At 37.0% G+C, this 27,804-nt stretch overlaps 1 protein-coding gene across 1 annotated transcript in view; it reads left to right on the top strand.

The window, feature by feature from the left end:
• Window positions 1-27,804, top strand: part of LOC139714319 (tetratricopeptide repeat protein 39B-like) — a 71,745-nt gene that overhangs the window by 22,487 nt on the left and 21,454 nt on the right. Inside the window, exons 3-6 of the mRNA XM_071626033.1 lie at window positions 9,080-9,166; window positions 9,927-9,984; window positions 26,339-26,456; window positions 27,198-27,226. Coding sequence (XP_071482134.1) covers window positions 9,080-9,166; window positions 9,927-9,984; window positions 26,339-26,456; window positions 27,198-27,226 — 292 coding nt within the window. The remainder of the gene's footprint in view (window positions 1-9,079; window positions 9,167-9,926; window positions 9,985-26,338; window positions 26,457-27,197; window positions 27,227-27,804) is intronic.

The raw sequence follows: 27,804 nt of genomic DNA, 5'->3' as shown, positions 1-27,804 counted from the left end.
TCACTATATATAAACCAATTGGCCAATTTGAGTGTTGATGGAGAAAGAGATGAAGACTGTTCATTGGTTAAGATGAATAAATGCACGGTAATCTCAGTAAACGTATTGTCATTGCAATCACATTATGGATCGAGATGGGCATATCTTGTACACTAATTGTATAGTGTTCAAATCTTCTGCATGTAGAGGAAATAATATGATCTTGCAATTCAACCGTATCTGCAGTCTTGCAGAGATCATTGCTGGCACACCTGTATTGTACCATTTCCAAGATACCCAGTGGAGCTGGTTTCACAGCAAATTCAAGCTGCGAGAGATGAAACTAAAATACGCGTTTGTAGCATGAGTCAGCAGAGTTGAGTTGGGTTTAAAGTTTTAAAGAGACGAAAACCTGAATAACCGGGGGGCCAAAAGCTAAAAACAGAGGTCGAGTTGCACTCTCTCTACAAACTAAGTAGACCATGCTTATTTTCAAGTTTTTATTGTAACAAACACCATTCCACTGGTCTACCTCAAAAAATTTGTTGCGAAAGCCTCCAAATCCAAGATGGCGTCCAAGATGGCCGCCATATTTACTGAATTTGTTATTTAAATGACAGAATTCGATAGAAACATCAGATTTCAACAAATGTGATGTCATATGAAAGAGAATAAAATTTTCTACAAGTTGATACCATTTTTGTGGGTTATTGTGATAATTGGATTGAGATTTTAAGGAAAAAACACTCATTTTTTGATATTTTTCTGAAAAAAGGAAAATCATGAAAATGCTTAATTCAGCATAAATCATAGAAAGACTAAAGGATTATCTTGAAACGTTTCAAAAATTTTGTTTGACATATAATTAATATTTGAAGAAAATTAGGGGTCAGTACCGTTTTCGGTTCAGGAGTTATAATGTCTCAAACTTGAAAACTCACTACGTAAAAATGGCCACTTTAGTTGTGACCAAGACCTTGTTGGTCGTAAAAAAAGTCTGCGCGCGCCAAGACTACTACACGTACCACTGGCACTGGCGCTTGTAGCAGTGCCAGTGGTGCGTGTAGTAGTCTTGGCAAACGCAGACTTTTTCTTTGACAAACAAGGGTTTGTGCCTGCAAACTAACTTTTCATACCAAGTGGTAGCTCAGGTGATACTGATCGCTATTGTTTCAAAGTAGAAAGTAGAGCAGATGAGATGAAGCAAAAAACAAATTCAAATAGAGGTAGTAGCTTGAAACTTGGCACCAATCTTGTTATAGATAGTTTAAGACAGAATTTAGATCAACCGCTCAAAAAAAAATCAAGATGACAGCCATCAAAGTTGACATAGTGTATTGCGCCAAATTAAGTATTATTTCGTTTTTGATACAAATTTGTCTGTTGTGCTACTTAAACCGTCTTAAGTTTTTATGGACATATTTTTTAAACCAGTGATATTCTACTCTCCGAAAAAGAAAAAAAACAAATCGAGTGGAAGTTTTTATTTTTGATGTGAGGAGTGAACAACAGAAAACGGTGAATTTAGAGTGAATTTGGAGTGACTTTTGAGTGAAAATGTTCATTTTCACTCATTTTAGAGTGACCTTAGGCAGAGCTCCACACTAACTTTTATTTTTGGTGGCCCGATCAGGCCACCAAATTCTTCATTTCTGACATTTGGTGGCCCGACGTGCGTTTTTTGTGGCCCCGGGCCACCGGACCACCGTTAGTGTCGAGCCCTGCCTTAGGGATCACTCGTCACTCTTCGAGTGATCATCGAGGTCACTCTAAAATGAATGAAAATAAACATTTTCACTCTCGAGTGATCCTGATATCTAATATAGGAAAGCATCTTCCAATGGCATAAGTTCAGATCTATTGTGACACTATAACCCACATGAAATCAGCCTAAAAACAATGTAAGAAAAATCTGATAACGGAAAATACAGTTTCAGCATGCTTATTTGTAAATGTGAATATACAGCACGAATACTCAATTTGGACAATTTTATTCGAACAATATACTGAAAAGTAATTTCGCACAACACATTTAAGAGCAAAGTTGAGAAATTGCCGCCATGTTGGATTTTTTTTTTTTTTTTTTTGGGGGGGGGGTTCGGATCAGAAGGGCTTTCAAGGACATCTACGGATCAGACATTATTACACATATACCATCATCATTCACGTTTCTACAACAGCAGAGTAACATACAAGTAAAAAAGCATATCTTTGATACAGAAGCATTTCTTTTTTATCAAAGATTGGGCCTTACCCAAACACTGGAATGAGCTCCATCCCCCCCCCCCCCCAAAAAAAAAAGACCCTCAATATGGTTTACACTAGTACAATATCGTTCGGATGTATAGAAACATGTTCTATACATAGACAGCAATATAAGAAGATTAAGAAAACATATCAAATTATAAGTTATGAGTTGAGATAACTTTGACGCAACACACTAAAGGTATTGTTTACCATTGGGAGAGGTATCACATTCGATTTAAATGTGCAGGTTAGTTGTATTACAAAACATTCTACCATGTAAAAAAAAATATAATAAAGCCTAAAACATACGGAGATATCATCAATTATTTTCAAGAAACCATAACCATGATAACTGTTGACAAAAAAAAACATTCTTATCAGATCTATTTAGTATATTTAACAATATTTGGCATTAATTATACTGATTTAAGTTTGTACATTAATCCCTAACTCACAGTTTAGAACTAGTTTGAGGAATTAAGTAAAGCTGGGTTTTTGCTTTACGTGCACTAATGGTAAATAATGCCTTGAACGACAACCTCGATTAATTACCGCCATCTTGAATTTTGTGTGGATACTATTTTTATGGCTAAATATTACACATTGGCAAAATTTGTGTCAAATTTCAAGCTCCTATCTCTTTTTGGAAAATACTTTCTGTTCAATCTTATCTGCCTCAGAACAATCTACTATGATGAAATGCAGTAATAGCGACCAGCGTCACCTACCACTTGGCATGAAAAGTTAGTTTGCAGGTACTTGCAAGTCACTAGACCATTACAGTATTACATGTGACCATGTAAACACATTGTAAGCAAATTTTATAATGCATAAATATAATTTTTTCAAGTTTTAGATGTTAACTTGTCAACAGTGTATGATATTGCCTGTAATTCCAGAAATATGAATTATGTCTCAATCTCAGTAAATCTCAATCTCAATCGTAGGTTTCAAAGTAATTCTTCAGTTCTTCTTTGATAAACACTAAATCATGCATTTTTAGATTTCTTCCTTTTTTCAAAACAATATAAAAATATGGATCCCCCCAAAAAAGAGAAGCAAACAACCCCCCCCCCATTTATCACAATACACAGCTAAAGTGGTATCAACTTTTAGAAAGTTTTACTCTCCTTCATATGACATCAAATTGTTGCAATCCAATGTCTCTATCAAATTTTATGTTTGAAATGTTAATTTCAATAAAATGGCGGCCCTGTTGGACCGCATCTGTACTTTGCAACAAATCTACTGAGGTGTACTTACGGAACATTGCTTATGCTTAATATTATGTATGGTCTTGTTTATAGAGAGAGTGAAACTCGAAAAGTAAGCACAATCTTGGATTTGACCCTCTGTGACGTCTTTGCGAACAGATGCGTGTAAATAACATATTATGTAAAATGGGATTTCAAGTTTGAGACATTATAACTCCTGAACCAAATACAATACTGACCTCTAATTTTCTCCAAATATTGATTATATGGGAAAGATGTTAATTTCTGCATGGTTTTCAGAAACATTTTTGATTTTATTTTTTTTTTAACTTTCTAGAGAAATTAACATGGTGCATTCTGAAAAATGTCTCCATAAAAACCTAAGATGGTTTGGAATGGCATTAAAATGTTCAGAATATATAAAGACCATATGAACAGACAGCAAAACAGACAAAATTCTATCAAAATCGAAATGATACATTTACTTAGGCGCAATACACTATGTCAGCTTTGATGGCCTGCAATCTTGAATTTTTTGAGTGATTGATCCAAATTTTGTTTTAAACTTTCTATAGCAAGGTTGTTTCAAACTTCTACCTCTATTTGAAAGATATTTTTTGCTTCATCTCATCTGCTTCAGAACAATCTACTTTGAAATAATAGCAATCAGCGTCACCTGAGCTACCACTTGGTATGAAAAGTTAGTTTGCAGGCACAACCCCTTGTTTGTCAAAGAAAAAGTCTGCGTTTGCCAAGACTACTACACGCACCACTGGCACTGCTACAAGCGCCAGTGGCAGTGGTGCGTGTAGTAGTCTTGGCGCGTGCAGGCTTTTTTTACGACCAACAAGGTCTTGGTCACAACTAAAGTGGCCATTTTTACATAGTGAGTTTTCAAGTTTGAGACATTATAACTCCTGAACCGAAAACGGTACTGACCCCTAATTTTCTTCAAATATTAATTATATGTCAAACAAAATTTTTGAAACGTTTCAAGATAATCCTTTTGTCTTTCTATGATTTATGCTGAATCAAACATTTTCATGATTTTCCTTTTTCCAGAAAAATATCAAAAAATGAGTGCTTTTTCCTTAAAATCTCAATCCAATTATCACAATAACCCACAAAAATGGTATCAACTTGTAGAAAATTTTATTCCCTTTCACATGACATCAAATTTGTTGAAATCTGATTTTTCAATCAAATTCTATCTTTCAAATAACAAATTCAGTAAATATGGCGGCCATCTTGGACGCCATCTTGGATTTGGAGGCTTTCGCAACAAATTTTTTGAGGTAGACCAGTGGAATGTTGTTTGTTACAATAAAAATTTGAAAATAAGCATGGTCTACTTAGTTTGTAGAGAGAGTGCAACTCACTCGTTAAGTAAGCGACTTTTTGGGGTTTGGCCCTCCGGTTAGAAATATTCCCGCTAAAAAGGCTAATATCTTGATGGTGCCATAAAGGCGTAAAAGCTACAAAGTTTTCGCTGATTTACAAGATGATGGTGAGCAATTAGTGTGGACTATTGTGCACCAGGAGGAATCCGGATATGTGTGACAAAAAAAAAAATGATACTGTGGCAAGGGACAGAATTCGCTACAAAACTCTGAGTGCACCTCTATATTCTCTCTTCTCCTCTATATTCATGCACGTCATTAGTCAAGGCGCTAATTCCTGTACGGGCCTTAATTAAGGAGTTCGTTCAACCCATCCCGCAGAAAAGGTTTGACCACACAGAGCGGTAGATGGGACCTCCAGGAACACCCCCAGGTAGTATGTGAGTCGAAATTGTGGTATCAATAAAATTTTACAGGCCATTTTAGGTGCGACAAGACCTTATTGTTCGAAAAAGAGTCTGCGCATGCCAAGACTACTACACGCACCACTGGCGCTGCTACAGGCGCCAGTGCCAGTGGTGCGTGTAGTAGTCTTAGCGCACGCAGACTTTTTCCTCGGCAAACAAGGGTTTTTGCCAGCATACTCACTAGCTGAGGTCAGTGTAGTTTAGTTCCTAGCCGTTTTTATTTCGTGTATATTTTTTCCGAGTTGCAGCAAGCCGAGTGAGGTTGCATACCCAGTGATTGTGACCCCAAACCGTTCGGGCGTCGCAATCACTTGGTATGCGCCTTCGCTCGGCTTAGCACAATAAAGTGGGCTTCTACACATGCGCAAGCTGCAACTCGGAGAGATGAAAACGAAATAAAAACGACTAGAAACTAGACTGGGGTCGGTTACGGCTGGCACTGAAAATTACAACATAATCACAGTTTTTTTTTGCAGTTATTTCATGAATAATTCCTCAAAACACCGTAAAACCATATATATATATGTTGCTAGAGATGTCAGCAAAACAATGGGATACATTGTAAGTTAAAATATTGTGCATGGTTACCATGGTAACCAGATGTATACAGGTGATTGATAATCCAAAAAATGCCTCCAACTGCTGCAAACTTTGGTATTTTTTGTTCAGTTTTTTTTTTTGTAGATAGGTGAATTAAAAACAAACATTTCTATTGATTATTGTTGAAAAAAGTTTTTTTCCTGTTGCCATGGCAACCAGTAATATCCAATCAGGATTCAGCTGTCAATACTTAAGAACTAATGCCCATATTTTCAAAAAGCTCAATAAGCATGTCATTCTGCATAATTGTACCTTTTACCGTACTTTTAACACATATTTGACTTCAAATTACAGGCAAATGTTGTTTCCAGCAATGTATGGACACAAAATTCCCTTCAAAATCTATGTTAATACAGAGAGCAAAGCCGGCGATATTCTGATATTAGCTTTTTAGAGTATATATTTACAGAGAAATGGTTGTTCGAAACAACCTTGGAAAAGAGCAGAAGAAAGCAATTGATTGTTCTTGTTCTTAAAGGAAATTTATTTATATTTATTAAACCTTTTCTGCGGGGTGGGTTGAACGAAGTCATTTTTTCTGGGTCCCTGCGCCTGGACTACATGAATGACATGAATATCGTCTGTAAAGGGACAAGGACCTTTCATAAGTGAGCCAGTGGAATTTGATCTTCTTTCTTCTTTACCTTTTTTTTTTCTATTTTCTTCTCCCTCATAATTTGATTTCATGTCAGTTGACATTGGTTCGTTTGATTTTGTTTTATCTTGGTTTGTATTTTCCTTAATTCATTATTCGCTGTTCTATGTATTTTTGAGGGTACCACATCATACAAACTCGGCTTTTTGAAGACACTCTCCATTTCCATTCTCCTGCATCCTTGATATGCTTGTACTATAAGTGCATACTATATATTTGAAAAAAAAAAATACAATTTTGTTTTCTTCACTGTTACTCATTTTCACATGAATCTCGTCAACTTACATTTTTGCAAGTATTACAAATATGTTCTGCACATACATTTATATAATTTCTCTGTTTGCTGAATGGAAATGAAAATGAATTTGAATCTTGAATCTTAATTGAGTCTTGATCAAAACGGATCCAAACTGAACCACAGTAGAACAGCGAAATCCACTTGTTTAACAATCGGCGCATGAAATTTCATTTTGTCAAGCACTCATGTGAGAAAAAATGTCTTTCTCATTTTCAGATAGATATAGTTTTATGGAGTACAAAAGTCACTTAGATTTAGATATTCCACATCTGAAGAATGATGGTCATACTAACAATCATCGCGAACAACATTTGAATCTGAATGAAAGAAGGGTTTTATCCAAAATAAAGATCTGTTGCTCAGTCGTCGGGACTTCTTACTGAAAAAAGTAAGTAATCCCGACTTTTCAGCAAGGATTACTTACTGAAAAAGGAAGAATTTAACTAATTAATAGATGGTGAGTAATCACATTGTGAGAGCCATACTGGTGGTCATTTTTGCATGACATCTTTTATGTATTTACAGCATTGTGAAACCATTATTCATGTCTATTCGTATACGTCTTCCATTTCCATGATAGTGTCTGGCTTTAATTTCATCCATACAGGATGTTTACAGCAACCCTTTCAGTACGCCTGAAATTTGCGCATAGATTATAAAGATATTTGGTGTACAGTCACCCTGTGGAGATGGGGGGAAGGGGGGAGGTGTAGGGGGTTGAACGCGAGGGAGCGGGGCGAGCGAGGGTGCCCTCCCCCCGCAGTGAAAACTTTTTGCATTTTGATGTTGTAAATGGTGCAATTCGGTGCATTTTTGCATCATTGTATTATTGAATTTTTTTTTGTTTCTTACAATGAATTTCAAGAAGGCTGTTAGTTAAGCAATCAAACAGAAAAAGCATGAAGACGAGGGTGTAGGAGAGGCTGATTTGGAATTTTCGGACCTAAAATTCAGCGATTTGGCGCAAATTTTTGGTGAAATATTCCAAATCTAAAATGAAATGATAATGGAAATATATAGGGCATTTTTTTTTTCAGGAAAGTGTTAATAGATAAATCACGGAATTCATATCTTATTCCGTGTGTGCATCATCGCTCTGTATGTACAAGGTCTAATGAGGTAGAGGGGGAGGGTGTGGGAAGGGAATGCCCCCTCCGTTCGACGGAGCTTTTGCGTTTTTAACATTGAAATAAAGCAATCTGATGCACATTTTTGAGGGAAAATTCGGAGATTGTTATTACCCAAAGTGTGCTAAGTCTACAGAAGGGACCAAACAATGAAAACGAGTTGTTCTTTTTTCAGCACAAGTATTAAAATCGTATTATTACACCATATTGTCAACATTGCTAAATCAACTGTTTTTGCGTCTGCAGAATGTGGTTGTCTGTATATTACTATTTGTATTGAGAAGATTCTGTTATTGCCCCAGGTATTGTTGCCTTTCATTTTTCTTTTTCTTTGTTTTGGTCCTACGTTGCATCCGTGCTCCTCATCTGTATCTTACACTCTGTTCAGAATTTGGGACCTATACACTTGACAAGCTCGCATTTAAGTAGGTTCCATCATATTTCTTTAGCGTTATATACATAGAGCCAAACTTACGAAGATTGACCGCTATGTTTTATAATATATGTTTACATTTATTTACTGTGCATCGAAGGTGGATATTATGATTTACTTCATTTCATTATATTTGATGTACATTCCTTCATTGAGAAATATGAAAATAAATTGAATTGAACTGAATTGATCCACCACTGCAAAGATTACCGACATTACTTGCTATACATTAAGTGTCAAAGTATAATGTTATAGGCATTAATCGCCATGAAAACTGGTAGGTAACCTCAACTGGCCCAAATGTTATGCCCGCAACCGGTTCAAGGCAACGCCCTTAACACTGAAAGCTGTGACGCAGTCACGTTGGTATGCCACAAGACATGTCTCTGTATCATAATAATTATATACTAAATATGAAAACAATTTGTGAGCAGTGCAAAACTAAATGTATATAGAAGGTGATAAATTCGACGAGGTTTTCTTCTATGAAAGGCCTACCTGTTTCGTCCTGAAATGGCGGATCATCCACTTCATAAAACGTTAGTGAACAGCATCTATGACAGTACAGATGTAGACACACAGATCCTAACCACCTTGATAAAGGTGCTAGAGTGAAATGAAATACGGCTTCCCAGCTACTATGCCTAATATAATACGTGTATTGTACTCAAATGGAGAATCATCCTTCGTTGCCCTTATATGTACAACATCATTCACAGGGCGCTCTGGTAGAGGCGTGGCAACATGGAAGAAAAAATACAAGAAGGCCATCAAGGTGGTATTCATGTCCATTCTTTTGGGTGATTGTAAGTGGACTCACATATCCATTCATTAGTTCCTGTATAATATTGTATTCAATTTTGTCAAGAGATTTAAATTTATCCAAAAACCCGGAAACTAACTTTAAAATTTATCAAGGATTTAATCAAACTAATTTATGCTTTCATATTCAAATCACTTTGCACCGTATTCAGCTATCGCTCATAATGAATTATCAATGAGAGTGTTATCTGAGATAGGCTTATGTAGTTTTCAAAGTATTGAGGATCCAAGTGGATTTTTTTTTTGTAACATCTAGTATAACATACAATGAAGACGTATTACACACTTTCGAAAACCAACAGAACTATATAAAAGAAATACTATGACGAATGGTTTGTGGTGCAGGACAGCGAGTAGTTGCAGTTGCGCCAAATTATGCAAATTCATGAGATAATCTGTAGATTGGTTAAAAACAAAAGGGCGCGACCAGGCACTTAGCCAAGTGTGACAGTCTGGAAACCAGGTTTTGCGTTACTCCAGCTGATATGCCTTGCTCGCCGGGCTTTACACACATACAGTAGCTCCATCTCCATGGTAATGCGTGGCTCGGTATTTATTGTCATGTATATTTTATAGACGAGGCGATTCCTTGTAACAAGGGAGCACCGAGTTCGGAGTAAGTACTGATGTGCGTTCGCGAAGGAAAATAGAAGCTGAAGATATATGCATACATGGCCGTACAATAATAATGAAATAAAACAGGATTTATTTTCCTGGAGCAACGTTATGTCCAATATTCGGCAGGGGGAGGGGATATGGAGGTGGAGGAACATCATGCAGGCGAAGAACCCAACTGCCACACGTAGGATTTTTTGCATCCTTACGAGTAAAATCAGTGGCGTATCTAGGGAAAACGGCGCCCGGGGCAAGCGCGAAAATTGCGATCCTAATTTCTGAAAAAGTGTTCAACCCAACCCCATCCCGGTAGGGACTTTAAACCAAGTGCACATGATATGCTTTTTCAAGCACTTAAAAGGGGTCTTTTGAGAGTGATTTAAATGTAATGAATTTTGATAAATTTTGGCGAGCGAGCGCAGCGAGCGAGCCGAAAATGTTTGTATTTCAGCTTACAAAACATGGAATTCTTATCATTTTTTGCTTATCAAATCTTACAATTCTAATCAAGATATAGTGACGGCCTGATAGATAACGATTTATACGTACAAATTGAGGACTTTAAAAAATACTCTAAATTAGTACGCGCGAGGGAGCCGAATTTGTATATTTCCACGTCATCATCACGTTTTGTTCTTATCACTTTTTTATATATAAATTTTGGCGAGCGAGCGCAGCGAGCGAGCCGAAAATTTTTGTATTTCATCTTACAAAACATGGAACTCTTGTCATTTTTTGCTTATCAAATCTTACAATTCTAATCAAGATATAGTGACGACCTTATAGATAACGATTTATACCAACAAACTGAGGATTTGAAAAAATACTCTGTTTTATAGTACGAGCGAGTGAGCCGAAATTTGTATATTTCCGCGTCATGATTACGTTTTGTTCTTATCTTTTTTGACTTTTTTTGCGCCCTCTGTATGTTCGAAACCATTGGCGTCCTCTTGATCCAATCGTTTCAGAACGAATGAAATTGCAGCCGCTGCTCCGAGTAACATTTTTCCTGCTAAATATAAAATGATATGTGTGAACACAATAGACATTGTCATTGTGTCCGCGTCCTCGTCCCTTTTTTCTTTTTCTTTTTTGATAAATTTTGGCGAGCGAGCGCAGCGAGCGAGCCGAAAATTTTTGTATTTCATCTTACAAAACATGGAACTCTTGTCATTTTTTGCTTATTAAATCTTACGATTCTAATCAAGATATTTATACCAACAAACTGAGGACTTGAAAAAATACTCTAAATCGTACGAGCGAGTGAGCCGAAATTTGTATATTTCCGCGTCATCATTACGTATTGTTCTTATCTTGTTTGATTTGTTGTTGTTTTTTGCGCCCCTCCCGTTGGCGCCTTCTTTTGATCCAATTGGCGATCGCTTCAGAACTAAAGATATTGCATTCGCTGCTCCGTGAAACATTTTGGCTGCTAAATATAAAATGACATGTGCGATCACAATATAGATATTGTCATTTTGTCCGCGTCATCATCACGTTTGGTTTTACCTTCTTTTTTATATAAATGTTGGCTATCGAGCCGAAAATTTTGTATTTCAGCTTACAGAACAGGGAATTCGTGAACACAATAAACATGGTCATTTTGTCCGCGTCATCATGTTTTGTTTTTATCTTGTTTGATTTGGTTTTCTGCCCCCCCCCCCCCCCCCTTCCGGGCGAGTTTTCTTCTTCTTCTTCTTTTCTTTTTTCTTTTTTTTTCTCTTCTTTTTCTTCGTTTTTCTTTTTTTTTTTCTTCTTCTTCTTCCTTTTTTTTTTTCGTTTTTTTGCGCCCCCTAGAAGTGGCGCCCGGGGCACGTGCCCCCCTTGCCCCCCCCCCCTAGATACGCCACTGAGTAAAATTCAACGATCTGGTGCAAACTTATTATGAAAATCTCATGCATTTTCTATCACAAAAAGTAAGAAAATGAGTAGGACAATGAGAATGGCTAAACGTTGCATCTTGATCCGTATGTGCTTTTTTCCCTATGTGAATAAGTGTTTGTCTGTATTGAGATAAACCGAGGGGGTTGAGAGGCGTTCGGAACTTCTTGCATGTGTAATATAGAATTGAAATTCAGCGATTTGGTGCACACTTTTTGGTGGAATAATACATTTCCATCTCGCTCACCTTCTAGACAGATTTGCAGATGCAAAACCAATCGAAAGTGCTTAAAGGACAAGTTCACCTTCATAGGCATGTGGGTTGAGTGAATGCAGCAATAGAGCACATCATTGAGAGTTTGAGGAAAATCGGACAATCCGTTTAAAAGTTATGAATTTTTGAAGTTTCGGCTCACTCAAGGCTGGATGAGAAGTCTACTATAGCTTGTGATGTCACATGAGTACAACGATATAAAGAAAGAAAGAAAGAATAAAGAAAGTTCTTCCTCTCTTTCTTATCATTTGCGGATGATACTAATGTGTTTTTATCCGAGTCTGATTCTGCTCGATTAATTGATATTTTAGATAGTGAATTAATGAAGTTACTCCAGTGGATAAGAGCGAACAAATCATCAATAAATTTGCAAAAAAAAAAAAAAAAACCAAACACAACAACAACTAAATGCATGCTGTTCAGTAATTCGCTGGAAAATTTACCGAGAAATATTTTTCTGGAAGACACGGTCATAGAAGACGTTTCTTCCATCAAATTTTTAGGTTTGATTCTGGACAATAAGCTTACCTGGGGTTAGTATTTTGATTCTGTATGTCGTGTTATTTCAAGGAATATAGGTGTTATAAACAAAGTTAAATGTTATCTTCCTAAAAATGTACTTTTTATGTTATATTCTACCTTGATACTACCTTACTTAAATTATGGGATACTCGCATGGGGAAACACTTTTTAGACTTATACATCAGAAAGAATATTATCATTACAGAAAAAAGCTCTTCGTATCATTTGTCACGAATCGTGGAGAAGTCATACTAATAATTTATTCCACGAAAATAATATTTTGAAAATTTATGACCTCTATCGTTTGCAATTAGGACAATTCATATATAAACTCACCAATCATTCTTTCCCCCTTGTGTTTGATTCCATGTTTTTAAAAAATGAAATTGTTCATGCATATCCAACCCGTCAATCCAATGAATATCATTTGCCTTTGACTAGGATGGCTTTTGCAAAATCTTTATTCTCCTTTCCTGGACCAAAGTTCTGGAATTCTCTTGATAATAGTATAAAAGAAGCTTTAAGTTTTTATACATTTTCTTTAGAGTTAAAGAATTATTTAAAAACTTCGTATGCAGCATAATAATTCATTCTTCTTGTTTTACTTTTGATTTTCAAAGTTGTTGTTGCTTCGTTAATCTCACTACTTTTTGTTAATCAGCGAGCCCGTGCTTCTGGGCCTCCAGTGCCCTGGGTATGACCCACCATTTCCCTCTCCTCCCCCCCCCCCCCCTTGTCCACCTCGGACTTACTACCTTCTTCACTACTATCTTTCTATCCTCTCATCAATCTTTCCTTGCAAGAGAGCCGCCATGTGTTGTGTTTGTTAATGTGCGTCCGTATGTGTGCATGTATGTATTACTCTGTCTGTCTTTTCTTTTTCTTTTTTTGCTACCGCTTAGGGAAATTTGTTGTTGTTGGATTTTTTTTCTCTATGAGGGGACTGCATTCTACAAGCTCTGCTTTTTAGCAGTCCCCTTTATTTCCAGCAATATTATTTATGCATTTACCACAGTGACGTAACAGTTATTTGTATCTCTGTTGATAATTTACTCGTATCTCTTTTACAATGTTATTCTGTTCATCGCATTGTAGTACTGATTTCATGACGTCTGTGTATATGAGCGTTTCTTTGTATTTCTAATTATTTGTTTGTTGGAAGTGAAATAAATCAACTTGAACTTGAACAACTTGAAAATTCAACATAATATATTTTCACTTTTCTGGCATAACAAAACAACACTTGACTTCTCTCTTTCAGAAGGCAGGGGGAATAATATTACCCTTAACATAATATGTCAGTAACAAGTCGAAGAAATGTGCACTTTATTCAAAAAGTAAAGTTTTGCGCAATTCTCTTTTTATTTTCTTTATATGGTTATACGCATATGACATAATACACTGTAGTAGTCTTCTCATCCAGCAGTGACTACGCAGATACTTTAAAAATTCATCACTTTTGAACGGATTGTCCGATTTTCCCCAAACTTTCACTGACGTGTTCTACTAATATTGCTGCAGTCACTCAATCCACATGTATATGAAGGTGGACTCGTCCTTTAACAAAACAGAACTAAATGTGTCACTATGGCGACTGGTATGCCTCCGCCATATCGCATGGTTCTCCAACTAGGTCAGGATTACGTCTCGACAACGTGAGACGTCAGCTTCAAATAATTTGGAAAAAGAAAAGAAATCACATGTATGTCACAGACGTGATAAGTGTTTATTTTCTTTGAACTAGGTTTCATTTGGATGAATGGCTTATAACAGGGCCGGCGGAGCGTTTTCAAGAGTGGGGGCCAACTTCCGGGTTTAATGGGCTAACAAGCAAAAAGAAAAAAAAAAGTCTTTACCTCATCTCTTCCCTCCCACTTCCAGGTTTCTTCAGCTGACAAGCAAAGAAAAGAAGAAAAAAAAAAAGGTCTTCAGCTCATCTTTCCATCTTTCTCCTTCCACTTCCGGGTTTCCTTGCAAGCAAATAATAATAACAATAATGATAATAAAAATAGGGTCTTCAGCGCAAAAACATAATGTTGTCGCCCTCACACTTCAAGATCTCTATTTTAGTGCCACTTACGTAGATGACACCTCATGTATTCCTTTGTATGGTAGGTGCACAAAAAGTGGGGTTCCGCCGGCTGTGGCTTACCTCTTTGAGAGACCCATCAAGATTCGTGAATTTGAGCATTTTCACTTGACATTTGACCCTATACCCTTTGACCACATGGCCCACAATTCTTTAAATAATTATTGGTAACATCTTTTTCATCTTTTTTATTACAATACTTTAAGCTCTTTAAAAATATGAGAAAATGTGACAAGTTAACATTTTCACTTAACCTTTGACCCCGTGGCCAAAATCTTTCCCTACATAGTGCAGTAACGCATACATTTAAGAAAGATAATATATAATGTTCGGTCTTGCGCCTTGTCTAGGGTAACACTGGCTAGGGACACATTTACAGGTGAAACTCTGCACATTTCAGACCAGTTTATAGCATTCTGTGACTCCAGACATGACTGTTGACAGACACACAGCCTCTTGATGTTGATGGAATGCGAATCATGAATCTATACGTTGCATACATATCCGCACACTGCAGCTGTGACACAAGACGTCCTACAACCTAACCACTATGCACATGATGCAAGAGATCTTGGATAAAGGTCATTACAGACCAAAAGCTTGATTAAAGGCAAAAGCGGAGAGCAATGAGTGGCCTATAATGCATACACATAATCGATTACATTAAGCCATAATGAAATAATATTGTATTGGATGAATATTAATATATTACCCTTTTTTATCCTGCAGTGTACTTTTGAAAAAATGTAATTTTAAAAATATATCTTTTTTTTTAATTCTTTGGCCGCAATTTCTTTAGATGTTTTCCAATGCATAGTATTGAAAATGTGTTCTCATGGAGATGCCATTATTTTGTGCTTTGTATGCTAGTAATCCAAAAGTTTACAGTTCTAAAATTTTCAAGTTGTTGTGGGGGTCCAATATTATACTCCGTTCAGAGGTTCGTAAAGGAAGACTGTATATCCGGTATCTTTACGCAAGAAGTCCACACATTGTGAGAATCTGCAAAGGTATAAATGTATAGTTCCCGTGAATCCCCTGAAAAGTGTGTTTAACCTCATAAATGTATAGTTCCCCCGAATCCCCTGAAAAGTATGTTTAACCTCATAAATGTATAGTTCCCCCGAATCCCCTGAAAAGTGTGTTTAACCTCATAAATGTATAGTTCCCCCGAATCCCCTGAAAAGTGTGTTTAACCTCATAAATGTATAGTTCCCCCGAATCCCCTGAAAAGTGTGTTTAACCTCATAAATGTATAGTTCCCCCGAATCCCCTGAAAAGTGTGTTTAACCTCCACCTCAGGTGCAGCAAGAAACCCGCCCCTATCACCTACACCTATAGTTCTTATCATGTTAGTGTTTTCTGTAAATGACATTTTTGATCACGACTGATCGATCTATTTCACTCTTGTTCATGAATATTTGCGAGTAAAGCTGCTAAACACACACACTTTTTTTTGTTTTTCAACGATGTTTATTCTGTTCCATTCAAAGTAATAGAAAAAAAAACACAAACACACACACACACACACACACACACAAAGATAGAAAAATATGGGACATTTTCAACAAAACTCCAAGAATATTCCCTATTATGCAACAAGACGGTGATGAATCACTGTAAAGGTTTTATTTTACTGTATTTGATGATGGACTTACTTGAAATTGTTTAGAATTGGCGTTAAACCCGTTTCACGGCTTGAGTCTTCATTCGGATATTCGTCACGAAAAAAGAAAAGTTACAGGCTTGGCAGTAAGGCCTAACGATAACAGTGTCCAAGGCAAGGCGCATGGATAAGTGTCATGGCAGAGGGCGCTATTCAAAAAGAAGAAGAGTGAGCCGCATGACACTGCACTGATGAACCGAGTCATCCTATCGAGTGTCTGAAGCCAGCTAGCAATGTTTTGCGTCCCTACTCAGGGGCGGATGGAGGAATTCCGTAAAGAGGGGACGTGTTTACAAAATTAAAGGGGGGGGGGCGCACGCACCCCTCCCCCCATTTTTTCTTTTTATTTCTTTTGTTTCAACAAAAAATAAAGGGGGGCGTGCGCCGTTTGCGGTCCTCCCTGGATCCGCCCCTGCTACTGAGTATCGCATGCGGATAATGGCTGTCATGCTCTCCTAATATCGGTCACAGTTTGACCAAGGAAGTTAAACTCCTTGGTTTGAAGCTTCTTGGTTTGACACGCCTAAGGTTCCTTCTTTTGAATGCTTTTTTTTTTTTAATCTGAAAATAGACAGTGATAGAATAAAGTTGATTATTCCGAAAGTTCATTAATACAATGTAATAATAATAAAAAAAGTTCGTTCTTCCGAAAACGAAATGAGGATCGTTTATTCTGAAGGCCCTAATAATACTAGTAGTACATCGTGGCATACTTCTTTACACAGCCTGGTTAGTATTCACCGACACCTTCTTTTCGTTCTCGGAATAACGAGCCGAAGGGCGGACTCACACTATGCGATTTTTACTGCGATTTACACAATGCGATGTCGCACCACCAAAAATCGCACAGTGTGAGTCCGCCCTTAGGAATAACGCCATAAATAGCCGGATTATTACACAAACCTTATTTCATTTTCGGATGAACGGAACTTATACGGGAAAACGAATCCTAATGCATTTTCGGCATTACTCTCAGCTCTGAGATCTGTACTATCCACGACTGACGATGTCAGGTTCTTTTATGAGACACACTGTACATGATACGCTGCAACACTCGGTTAGTTTAACTGAACAAAGCGTACAACTTATTACGCTATTCATCTTTTCATTCAGAAGCAAATGAATTAGACAATTAATCATATAAATCCTTGACCCGGGCTTTACAGAATACCTATGTGGTTCACTACCTAACAATGCGCACGTTTGGTTTGAAGTTATACTGTTCGACGGGGATGGTGATGATGTGGGTGAAAAGGTCTGGATGTCATTGAAGTGACGCGAATGTTATCTAAGTAATGTAGATGACGATTGTATAGCCAAGGTAATAGGGATGTCGTCGAGTTGACGGGGATGTTCTCCAGCTGACAAGGAGGTCATCCAGCTGACTATCTCCCTATTCTTTCCTTCCTGTTCTCCCTTTCTAAGTTAGCTATTATTCCCTGGTTCAGATGAGCCTTTCTCTTAACTTCTATACAGTCTTTTCTTATTGACCACTTTTCTCCACTCTCTAAAAAAATCGAGTGAAAATATTCACTCTTAAAGGGGAAGGCTAGTAACTGATCAGTGGGAATCAGTGGAAATGCTGGGAGATGATTGTTCCAATCCTTATGGGATTCATTCAAGAGTTCATTGTATATCTATTGTTGTGTGAAAATGATTGGCTTCAGAACGGTCTCATATTCAAGTAATGTGCAGATTAATGCTCCATCACTGACCAGGGACGCTAACCTGGAAGCATTAAACTGCACATTACTTGAATATGAGACCATTCTGAAGCAAATCATTTTCACACAACAATAGATATACAATGAACTCTTGAATGAATCCCATAAGGATTGGAACAATCATCTCCCAGCATTTCCACTGATTCCCACTGATCAGTTACTAGCCTTCCCCTTTAAAGGAGTGAATACAAAAAAGAGTAAATTTTGAGTGAATTTTGAGTGAATTTTGAGTGAAAATGTTCATTTTCACTCGTTTTGGAGTGACCTCAGGGATCACTCCAAAATCTTCGAGTGATCCCTGAGGTCACTCCAAAATGAGTGAAAATGAACATTTTCACTCAAAATTCACTCTTTTTTTTATTCACTCCTTTGAGAGTGAATATTTTCACTCGTTTTTTTTAGAGAGCTAGATTGTTTTCTTATTGACCACTTTTCTCCACCTAGCTTGCGCGGTTCTGAATTTCTAGGCTATGTTTCTTCGACTGCTGCCCCCGTGTATTTCCCACTTTGGCTTGCCTGGACAAAGGAGTCTCACCCACACTCTCACTCTCAGTCACATTGTAATATAAAAATGATATATATAATCGAAATATAAAAATGATATCAAGAATACTTGGAAAACACCAAAAGATACAATAGGCATCTTCCTGGACTTTTTCAAGGCTTTTGATACGATTTATCACGGTATACTTCTCTCTAAGTTATCGCATTGTGGTATTCGTGGAAAAGCCTTACAATGGTTCACGAGTTATTTATCTGACAGATTTCAATATGTACATGCCATGTGAACGGTTTTGATTCTTCTTTGAAGAAAATCAAATGTGGCTTTCGGCAAGGAAGTTTGTTAGGCCCACTGTTATTCATAGTTTACATTAATGATTTTATAGATCTTCAGATAAACTCTCTTTTATATTATTTGCAGATGATTCCAATCTTTTTTATTCCAACCCTGACCCTTATGTTTTAATTAGTACAGTGAATTATGAATTAAAGAATGTATCACAATGGATACATGCAAATAAATTGTCGCTGAATATTGAAAAGACAAAGTGTATGTTTTTAAGAAATTCCCTAGATAGATTACCAGGTACTACTCCCCTAGAAGAGGTTTCGCCTATAAAATTTTTAAGTGTTCGTGTTTGTATCATGAAAGTGTCATATAAATAATTTCTGTAATGTAATTGCACGTACCGTATTATATGTGCATAATGAATAGATTGAACTATTACCTTCCTTCTTCTGCTTTGATTACGCTTTATTCAAGTTTGGTATTGCCGTACTTGAATTACGGAATTCTTGCTTGGGGGAATACATATTCGACATTGTTAGATAAACGTTTTCTTTTGCAAAAGATGGCGCTCAGAATTGTTTTAACCTTCATATCCGAGCACATAATAGCTGTTCCTTGAACACAAAATCCTGAAAATAAAAGAGTTGTATTTATTTCAACTTGGTCAATTTATGTTTAATTACAACTGCAACCATTTATCCAAAATATTTCATTCTTTATTTCACCGTAACAGCCACGTACATAATCATCCCACGAGACAATCTAAAGAATTTCATCTTCCCTTAGTGAGAACTGTACACACCCAAAATACATTTGTTTATACCGACCCAGATTTTGAAATAGCGTAGATAATGATTTAAAAGAATCTATGAAGTTAATTACATTTAAGTATAAACTTTAAAAATATTTGTTTTCCATATATATCAGTTAATTCTGTTTAATAAAAAAACCCGTTATATGTTTCACTTGTCCCTAAGATTTTGTAGTGTGTCCACAGACCTTTTCCATCCCTCTCCTTTTCCCTCTCCTTTTCCTTCTCTATTCTTCCCTGCTCCTCTTTCCTCGTTCTTCGTTGTCCAGTAGCTGTCTGAGTGCATTTCCTCAATTTCTGTTATTTCTGTGTTTTGTGTTGTTATTATTGTTCTTGTCGTCGTTATGTTTTTGTGGCCGGTTGTACATCTTCCTTCCCTGGCATACCTGGCCCTATCGTGTCTGTGCCACAAATGTGATATGTTATATAGTTTATAATTATGTTTGCATTCTAAAATCATAGTAAGTATTGTTTACAGTATCAACATCGTATATCGATGAGTAAATGCATAATAGTAGAAGAATTTGAAATGAATGTGTTTTATTGGTATAACAAATCATTGCTGTTGCTGTTTTGTTCCAGTGCTCCACGTATTACAAGCTTTGCTTTTTTAGTGGAACACTGTTTTCTATCGTCGTGATTATTTACTATTTTTGTTGCCATGGCAAAGTGCATTATTTCTTTTTATGACATCATTCGTGCATATACTTCAGACTATACTATCAGACGAATGTAAGACAAGCTGAAAAAAAATTGTATCACTTTGGATCATGTTCCTTTTTTCTTTTCTTTTTTGATGATGGCAATGAAATAATAAACTAATGAATTAAATTGAATTGTAACAATTATGAACCTTCGAAATAGCGAACCTTAACGAACATCACCCTGTATATCAGTACAGGTCTCTGAATTTAATACATAATCACAATACAGAATTCGTCCACACACATCTAATAATCAACGTACATTCAGCAAAAAAAGAAAGTAAACACTTTTTCAAGTTTGAACTTGGAAAATAGAATATTTGGCTAATATGAAAGGTAATTTAATTGGCTATAGAACCCCAGTAGGTCAATAAAAAGGGAAATTTTATGAGTGAAAACCTTTGTTTTTCTCTCCAAATGCACATCACTAAAAATTGCAAAAATGAACAAATTGTTATTCATGTGCAAGTGCTCTTCCATGTTTAAGAACAAACGACAAATTCAACACCATAAAAAACAAGAATTAGGTTGCAAAAAATAAAGCTTTGTTCTCTATAGTATCATTGAAGCCCAAAAGATCAATAAAAGGCTAAGATTAATGGAGGAAAATGAAGAATCTTCTGTCCAAATCAATCCAAAATCAAATTAAATGAAAGAGGAAGCAATAGTAACAAAAATGATTGCAATCGAAATTGATCGATCAATTAAAAAAAGAATAAATCAGAAAAATTGTAAGTGATATTTTGGTTCTTTAATTTGTCTCATGAATTCTTAAATTACTAAATCAAGGAATGGAATAGAAATATTCTGTTCATTTAATCATCATTGTGTCCTTACTCCCTGTACGATCTTCAAATAAAAGGATATGTTTGTATTTTCCGTTTTGAGTAATTCAGCATTAAGTGTTTAAATCACATTTAGGAGGAATTCTGTACCACTACACATTCATGCAGGTCGATTTTGTCGAAGCCTGAAATCGTGAAATCGGACGAACACAGATCGACAGAGGGTTTGAACATGAGATCTGAAGTAATTAAGTAATGGAATTTCAACGTTTCCATGTTTTCACAAATTGGTAATTTGGTCACAACCATGATCGCGCTCAGTGGATTGAACACTAATTCATCTTCCCTAATTTTTCTCTTTTTCCATGAATATAAATCAATCAGGATGATACGTATTTGGCATTAGATAATCGCGGCCTTGTAAAATTTTACCAGTTTATACCAATGTCTATTTTGAAACTCGTGTTGAAGTCAAGAGGGGGTCCCTCAGCCTACTTTTTTATCAAAAAGTGGCATCAAGTATTCCCCCTTATTTCGTGTGCAACACCCTCCTTCCTGGGTTTCCTCCTGACATGGAGGAATTATCAGTATCATGTGCTTAGTAGTCGTCTATTCATGAGTATTTTATGAGCTCATGTTATGTTCTCATTGAGCTGCATCCATCTCTCAAATTGCATCCTATTTGGGCACCACCGCGCCGCATCTTCACTCTTTTGATGTGGCCAGTGAGTGGATGTGGCTCTGTCCTCCGCTGCTAGCCGTGCGACATCCTTTGCAGTCGTTTGGTTTCGCATGGGCTATGTGAATTGCACTTCGTTCCATGCATTCACTTTCGTCCTTCAGTTGTAATCGGCCAAGTAATAAGCCTATGTAACTCTTGCTCGTGTACGTGTGTGTGTGTGATCGTATCGGTGATGATACTGTACATTATACAGGTACAAGTACACTTGTACTCTCGTTGAATGGGAACACTGGTTTTATGATGAGGGATCCAACTTGTTCTGCAGGATTAGGCCTCTTCTATGGATTCACTGCAGCAGTGATGCAGTAATTCCGAACTAGGACTGCCCGACTTATCCACAAAATTATATGAAAGAAGCACATTGTTTTAAGAGTAAGTTTCTAGCATTGTTTTGTTCTTATCTGTTTGCAGTATCCCAGCGGTGAAACGTACCACTGACTGTTCTGTATTGTCTGTGTGTCGTGTGAAATGTGTGTGACAGCATGTACGAACGAAGGGGATTTTACTGCGGGTACCGATATCGGTACCGGTCTTTGCACAACAAACAAACTGTGCTTTGATCTCCCTTGCTGTCCTAGAACAGGCCTACTGCAGTGTAGTAGGCCAGTAGCTGCGGTAACGATGTAAATTGAATACTATTAACGTTAGTAATACTAAGTTAGCGAGTTTAGTCCTACACACTGTGCTGTCCCCGGTTATATTACCCACCACAAATTTCTGAATTTCTGTATACCAGGTATAATGTCTAAGCTGTAATGATGACTGCATTCCATGTTCATGATTCAACAACATGAATCTCAATCTGCTCTGCTTGTAACACTATTATTCAGACAGGTTAACACTCAGTAATCTGACTAACAATATTAATCATTGTTGGTAATGTAGACCACTTATGGCCGTGGGATGAAAGTTGCAGTTGCACTTTCACTTGCAATCAGCAGACGACAGAAAGGTCTAACAATACTCAATACGACAATAGACCTAGTAACATTAGAAATGTCCTTATTCTCTTGGTGTATCAAATTGTACTTGATACCCCCAGGGGACATCAGCATTTTACCTTTTAGTTAAATTTAGGATACATCCCTGTCGTTGATTCATTCACAAACCTGACATATCCATCTGCGTGTGATTCTGCAGATCGCGGAAGAAAAAAAGTTTGCGGGCACCAAGTGCAAGTAAGAGAGCTTTAGCTGTTAAGCTTATGATAGAGATTTGGGTTTTGCTTCCTGTACGATCTCTACTCTAGCAATGTATGGCATGCTACAGTATGCACGAACTTGAGATATATTCCATCCGCATGTGATCAGGGAAGAAAAAAAGTTTGGGGGCGCCAAGTGCAAGTAAATATAGAGAGACAAGCTTTAGCTATCAAGCTTACGATAAAGATCCCATCATGGGTTTTGCTTCTCGTGCGATCTCTTGCGTGCTACAGCATGCACAAACTTGAGATATCCATCCGCATATGGTTTTCACGGAAGAAAAAAGTTTGGGGGCGCACCAAGTGCAAGTTAGTAATAATAGAGAGATGAGCTTTCACGCCTTTAGCTATCAAGCTAACTATAATAGAGATCCAATTGGTTTTGCTTCCCCTTGCATGCTACAGTTTGCAGGAACTTTAGATATCCATCTGCATGTGATATGGTATTCGCGAAAGAAAAATGTTTGGGGGCGCACCAAGTGCAAGTATGATATAGAGAGACGAGCTTTAGCTATCAAGTTTAATTAACTATAGATGTAAAGGAAGGCTTTCGAGGCTAGAACTAGAAAAAGAGGGGAACACTGGGTTTATGAATAGTGGAATACAAACTTCTGAATTCACATGCTGAATTATGGGGAATGTTTTGGGGCACCAATTACAAGTGCAAGTAATATAGAGTATACTATTAGAGAGACAAGCTTTACCTATCAAGGTTAAATTAGGTATCAATGTAAAAGCTTGGTTGCCTTTTTACTTTGCCAGAACTGTTTTCATGTGTTTTTGGGGGCATCAAGTGTAAGTAGATATACAGAGAGACAAGCGTGATTGCTTTTCAAGCTTTGATAGCGATTGATGTTAAGTAGATAGTGGAAGTAGGACCTGAGCCCTATAGGACACAAAATATGGGACACCCTCGAACACCCTTTGATGGTACAAATGTAATTTATGTTTTTTTCAGAGCGCCTGATGCCTCGATATTGGCTGCAACCTGGATATAGGGGTAACTGGAACTACTTCCATGGTCACACTAAAACCCCCCAAAAAGCGCTAGCAATCTCTTGCCCAATTACAGTAACCGCTCCATGATCATATGTACATTGTATTTTTGAAAGGTAGAAACACTGACGTCCCCTGGGGACATCAAGTGCAATTTAACAGACACCTAAGATTTTTCGTATTACATGTACCAGACAGGGATTACAATAATTACTCCGGATGCGTACATCTCTGCATAATATGACACTCAATGCACGTGGTACTTTGTAGACTAGCCTTCCTGTATGTTGTGTGGACTGAAATCGCCAAAACAAGAAGCGACACAAAAATGCAGACTAGCAAATGGTGAGAAAATCACATATTAAACTTCAGATGTATAAGAAGATGTTGATTTCAAATCACAAGGTTTTATAGCACAAATTTTTCAAAATGTTCATGTTAAACCTTACATCATAAATTATGAAATTTGAGCCTTATTTGCTTTTTTTCCCTTAGTCGTCTACTCAGTACGAATGTGTAGGGTGACTCTTGGGTATGTAGGCCGTAGGCCCCTGTAGTGATTCCATTGCATAAATCAGATTTGAAAGACTTTAATTATTCCATTACGAAAATCGTGTCTGCAATTATAAGTAAACTGCAATTTTGCCCCGTGCTAATAGATAACTTTTTGTAGAGGGGTCTATTTTTGTCTTTCCAAAAATCAAAGTGATTAATTGACATTATTTGCGTCATTTTGCAAAGTTCATAAATTTTTAGGACTCTTTCTATTAAGATTGTGAGTAGTGTTACTTTTGCTTGAAATTTCATCCTCTTAGTCTGAGTATGAAATTCAGAGCAACAACAAAGTAAGCCTCCAGTAAATACAAGATGCTCTCGTAAGTACTGGTAATGCTTTGTAATGCCTTACCGCTGGCACTACTGCCTAGCTATGTTTTACTGGGTTACGTTAAATGTTCACCGTGACATGACAGAGCATCATTTTTAACATTAACAGGCAAGTTCAGTCCTATATCCGAGAGTATAGAGTTTTCATCCCTGTTTGTGACAGGATGCCCATTTGTAGCCAGGGAAAAATGTTTCATTTGATAATGAAAAGGCCCAATCAGGTGCGAGAGTACTCTCCTTCCTATATCACTTGCGAGTAACTCTCACTTCTGTTCTGAAGAGGGACTGAGCACACTTGATGCTCCCTTTGCTGTTATATCAGTGAATGAAATTCCAAAGTGCCCCTGCTGCGAATAGGCACCCTGTCACAAACTGATTACTCTACATTGAAAATTGTTACTCGCCCATCAGTCAGTTTTATTTACCAGAGCTGAGGCAAGGTGACAAGGTTTCGCCATAGCCCCTATTTTTCTTCTTCAATCTTCCTGTGATATACATGTACATGTAATATCCCCTGCGGGGTCATCATCATACATGTAAAAATGCTATTGACATAAATTTTATACTTATTATGAACTCAATTCTAACACAAATGATTTTAAAAGACAATTTCTTTAGATTGCTGATTTAACAGCCAAAGATTTTGCACTTTTAAACACAAGTACTGCTAGCTCTAGCCCTAGTTGGTGTTGAGTGCGCTTCATCTTGGTAGTATGTGGGTTTGTGAGGTGCAAATGTTTACAGTGTGGGAAGTGATGATGAGTGGACATTAATTAATACGTATATATTCTAGACCTGCAGCCCTGTTCTATAGCCCCTTTATGCAAGCTTGTATCACTTGGGTGCACCTGGTTGTGAACCCTGGGGATCTTATGAATAGTCTTGTGAGTGAAATCTCACGTAGGGAATTATCCAATTTTACCCCAAAACAAATCTGCTTGATTTTGTCTGTGTCAAAGACCTCTTCCTTGGTTGTGGAAATGAGAGTTGAAATTGAACAATATTAAGGGTGTGATTACTTTCAAATTGTTAAAAGCATGCTTTTCTATCAAAATGCACTTCTTTGATTTCTAACTGTCTCCTTTAAAAACTGCTGATCATGGGTGACAGATAAAAGTATCTGATCAATCCCCTTTTGTAGGTGACAGATAAAAGTATCTGATCAATCCCCTTTTGTATCACCTGACTTGTCTTACAGTGAGGAGTTTCGTATCATTCCAAATTGCAAATGTTCAAACTGAAAAAGATGAAAGTTCATGTACCTCATGTATTAATGTTTTATTCAAGCTAAGAAGTAACTACACTAATTGACAAAAAAAAATGTTTGTATTTCTTTGGTTTAGTGATATTGGGATGCCCTATAAACATTACAAATTTCTGCAAGGTGAACATTTTCATCTATCCATCAGAGTTCTGTGGAATTGCTTCTCATATTGTGGGTTTCTTCATCACCCTCCCCCTCCCCATACAGATTTTTAAATCAGTTGAACAAGGCAGGACTAGCAGATCAGTGGATAATGGCATCCAGAAAGAGCAGTGCCAGCGTGGGGCAAGCCGCTGAGGATGGGTGCAGCAGTGATGAAGAGCAGGTGAGAAAATTTTCTCAAAGTTAATGCCAGTGTAGTGTAGAATGGAGGCAAAAGGAGGCTTGAAATTTTTCCTTCATCCCTGAAACAAGAAGACAAAGAAAGCAGACTTGCTTAGATGTGCAAGAAGTGCCTAGAATTATATTTTGAAACCTCATGAGTGTCACAGTTTTTCTTGTAAAAGATAAAACAAAAGAATGATATTGAAGCAATTTCTCCTTCAAAGACAAATTTGAAGTTATAAAGTAATGCATGAGCGATGGCCCAGTTATAACTGGATGATTCTTTTCAGATGCTTGCTGATAGCATGTTGTCTTGATGACGTACAAATTTATGCAAAAACTATGCAAATAGTTGTGAATATGGATCATTCACTTACGATGTACGGTAAATTCTGTTGTACTGATAAATGTACAGGGATGATAACTGACAGATCTGTACAATGGTATATTAATTATTATTCAAAGAAAGAATAGTGCTTCCACAATGAAATGATACAGACAAAAGGCATTAGCCCTACATGTGCAGTATTCTAGATCTACTTGTACAGACAACTTGTAATTTTGTGCAGTTTCTTGAGGATATGTTGATGTACTACATATGTTCTGCCCTAGACATCCATGCAGTAAAATCAAATTAATCCACACATTTCAGTGTCTGACGTTTACTGTGTCACGTATGAAGATGAGAACACCCTAGTGTTCAAATGTTTACAATGCATTTTTCATGGATTTTCTTGTGCAGTTCCAAGATGCTATGGAGACTTTCCAAACGTGAGTACCCTTTAATTGCTCTCTTCCAGCATTTTTTATATGTACTGTACAATGCATTATGCACAGGTTGAATTCATGAGCTGTTTTTGTATGAAGTTTGTTGAACTCAGTGACTCTCATGAAGAGGCTGAGATGTTCATTTAAATGTGTTGAAAATTAAAATTTATGGGTATTGAAGACCTGGTAACAAGCTCTTCCATCCACCTGGACTTACATGATGCGTTTATTTTTTCCCCTTTTTTTATAAGAGTCCAGTTTGCGTGCATAAGTTATTGCTATGTCAGGCAATTTTCTGCAAGCTCTGGTTGTTAGAAGAAACCTTTGCTTGCAAAGAAAAAAGAAAAAAAGTAGGGCCTATCCATGTTAAGATTTGAATAGTAACCAGGTCCTTGGGCTACTGAAAAAAATAACAACAAACAAACAAACAGTATATTAGGCTGAATTTGGTGATGTGCATCAACTGTAACTTTAAATAAACACCTTGCAAATATACAATAGTTGTTCCCCGCACTCATGCCATACACACACAATATAATGTAGTGGATGTTGAGAGTCAGTGATTGATGCATCAGATGGAT

The sequence above is a fragment of the Diadema antillarum genome, unplaced genomic scaffold (assembly GCF_040938485.1).
Source record: "Diadema antillarum isolate AM-2024a unplaced genomic scaffold, OU_Dant_1.0 seq00002230_RagTag, whole genome shotgun sequence".
NCBI lineage: Eukaryota > Metazoa > Echinodermata > Echinoidea > Diadematoida > Diadematidae > Diadema > Diadema antillarum.
The sequence above is the reverse complement of the archived record's forward strand: the minus strand, read 5'-3'. Positions and strand labels throughout refer to the sequence as shown.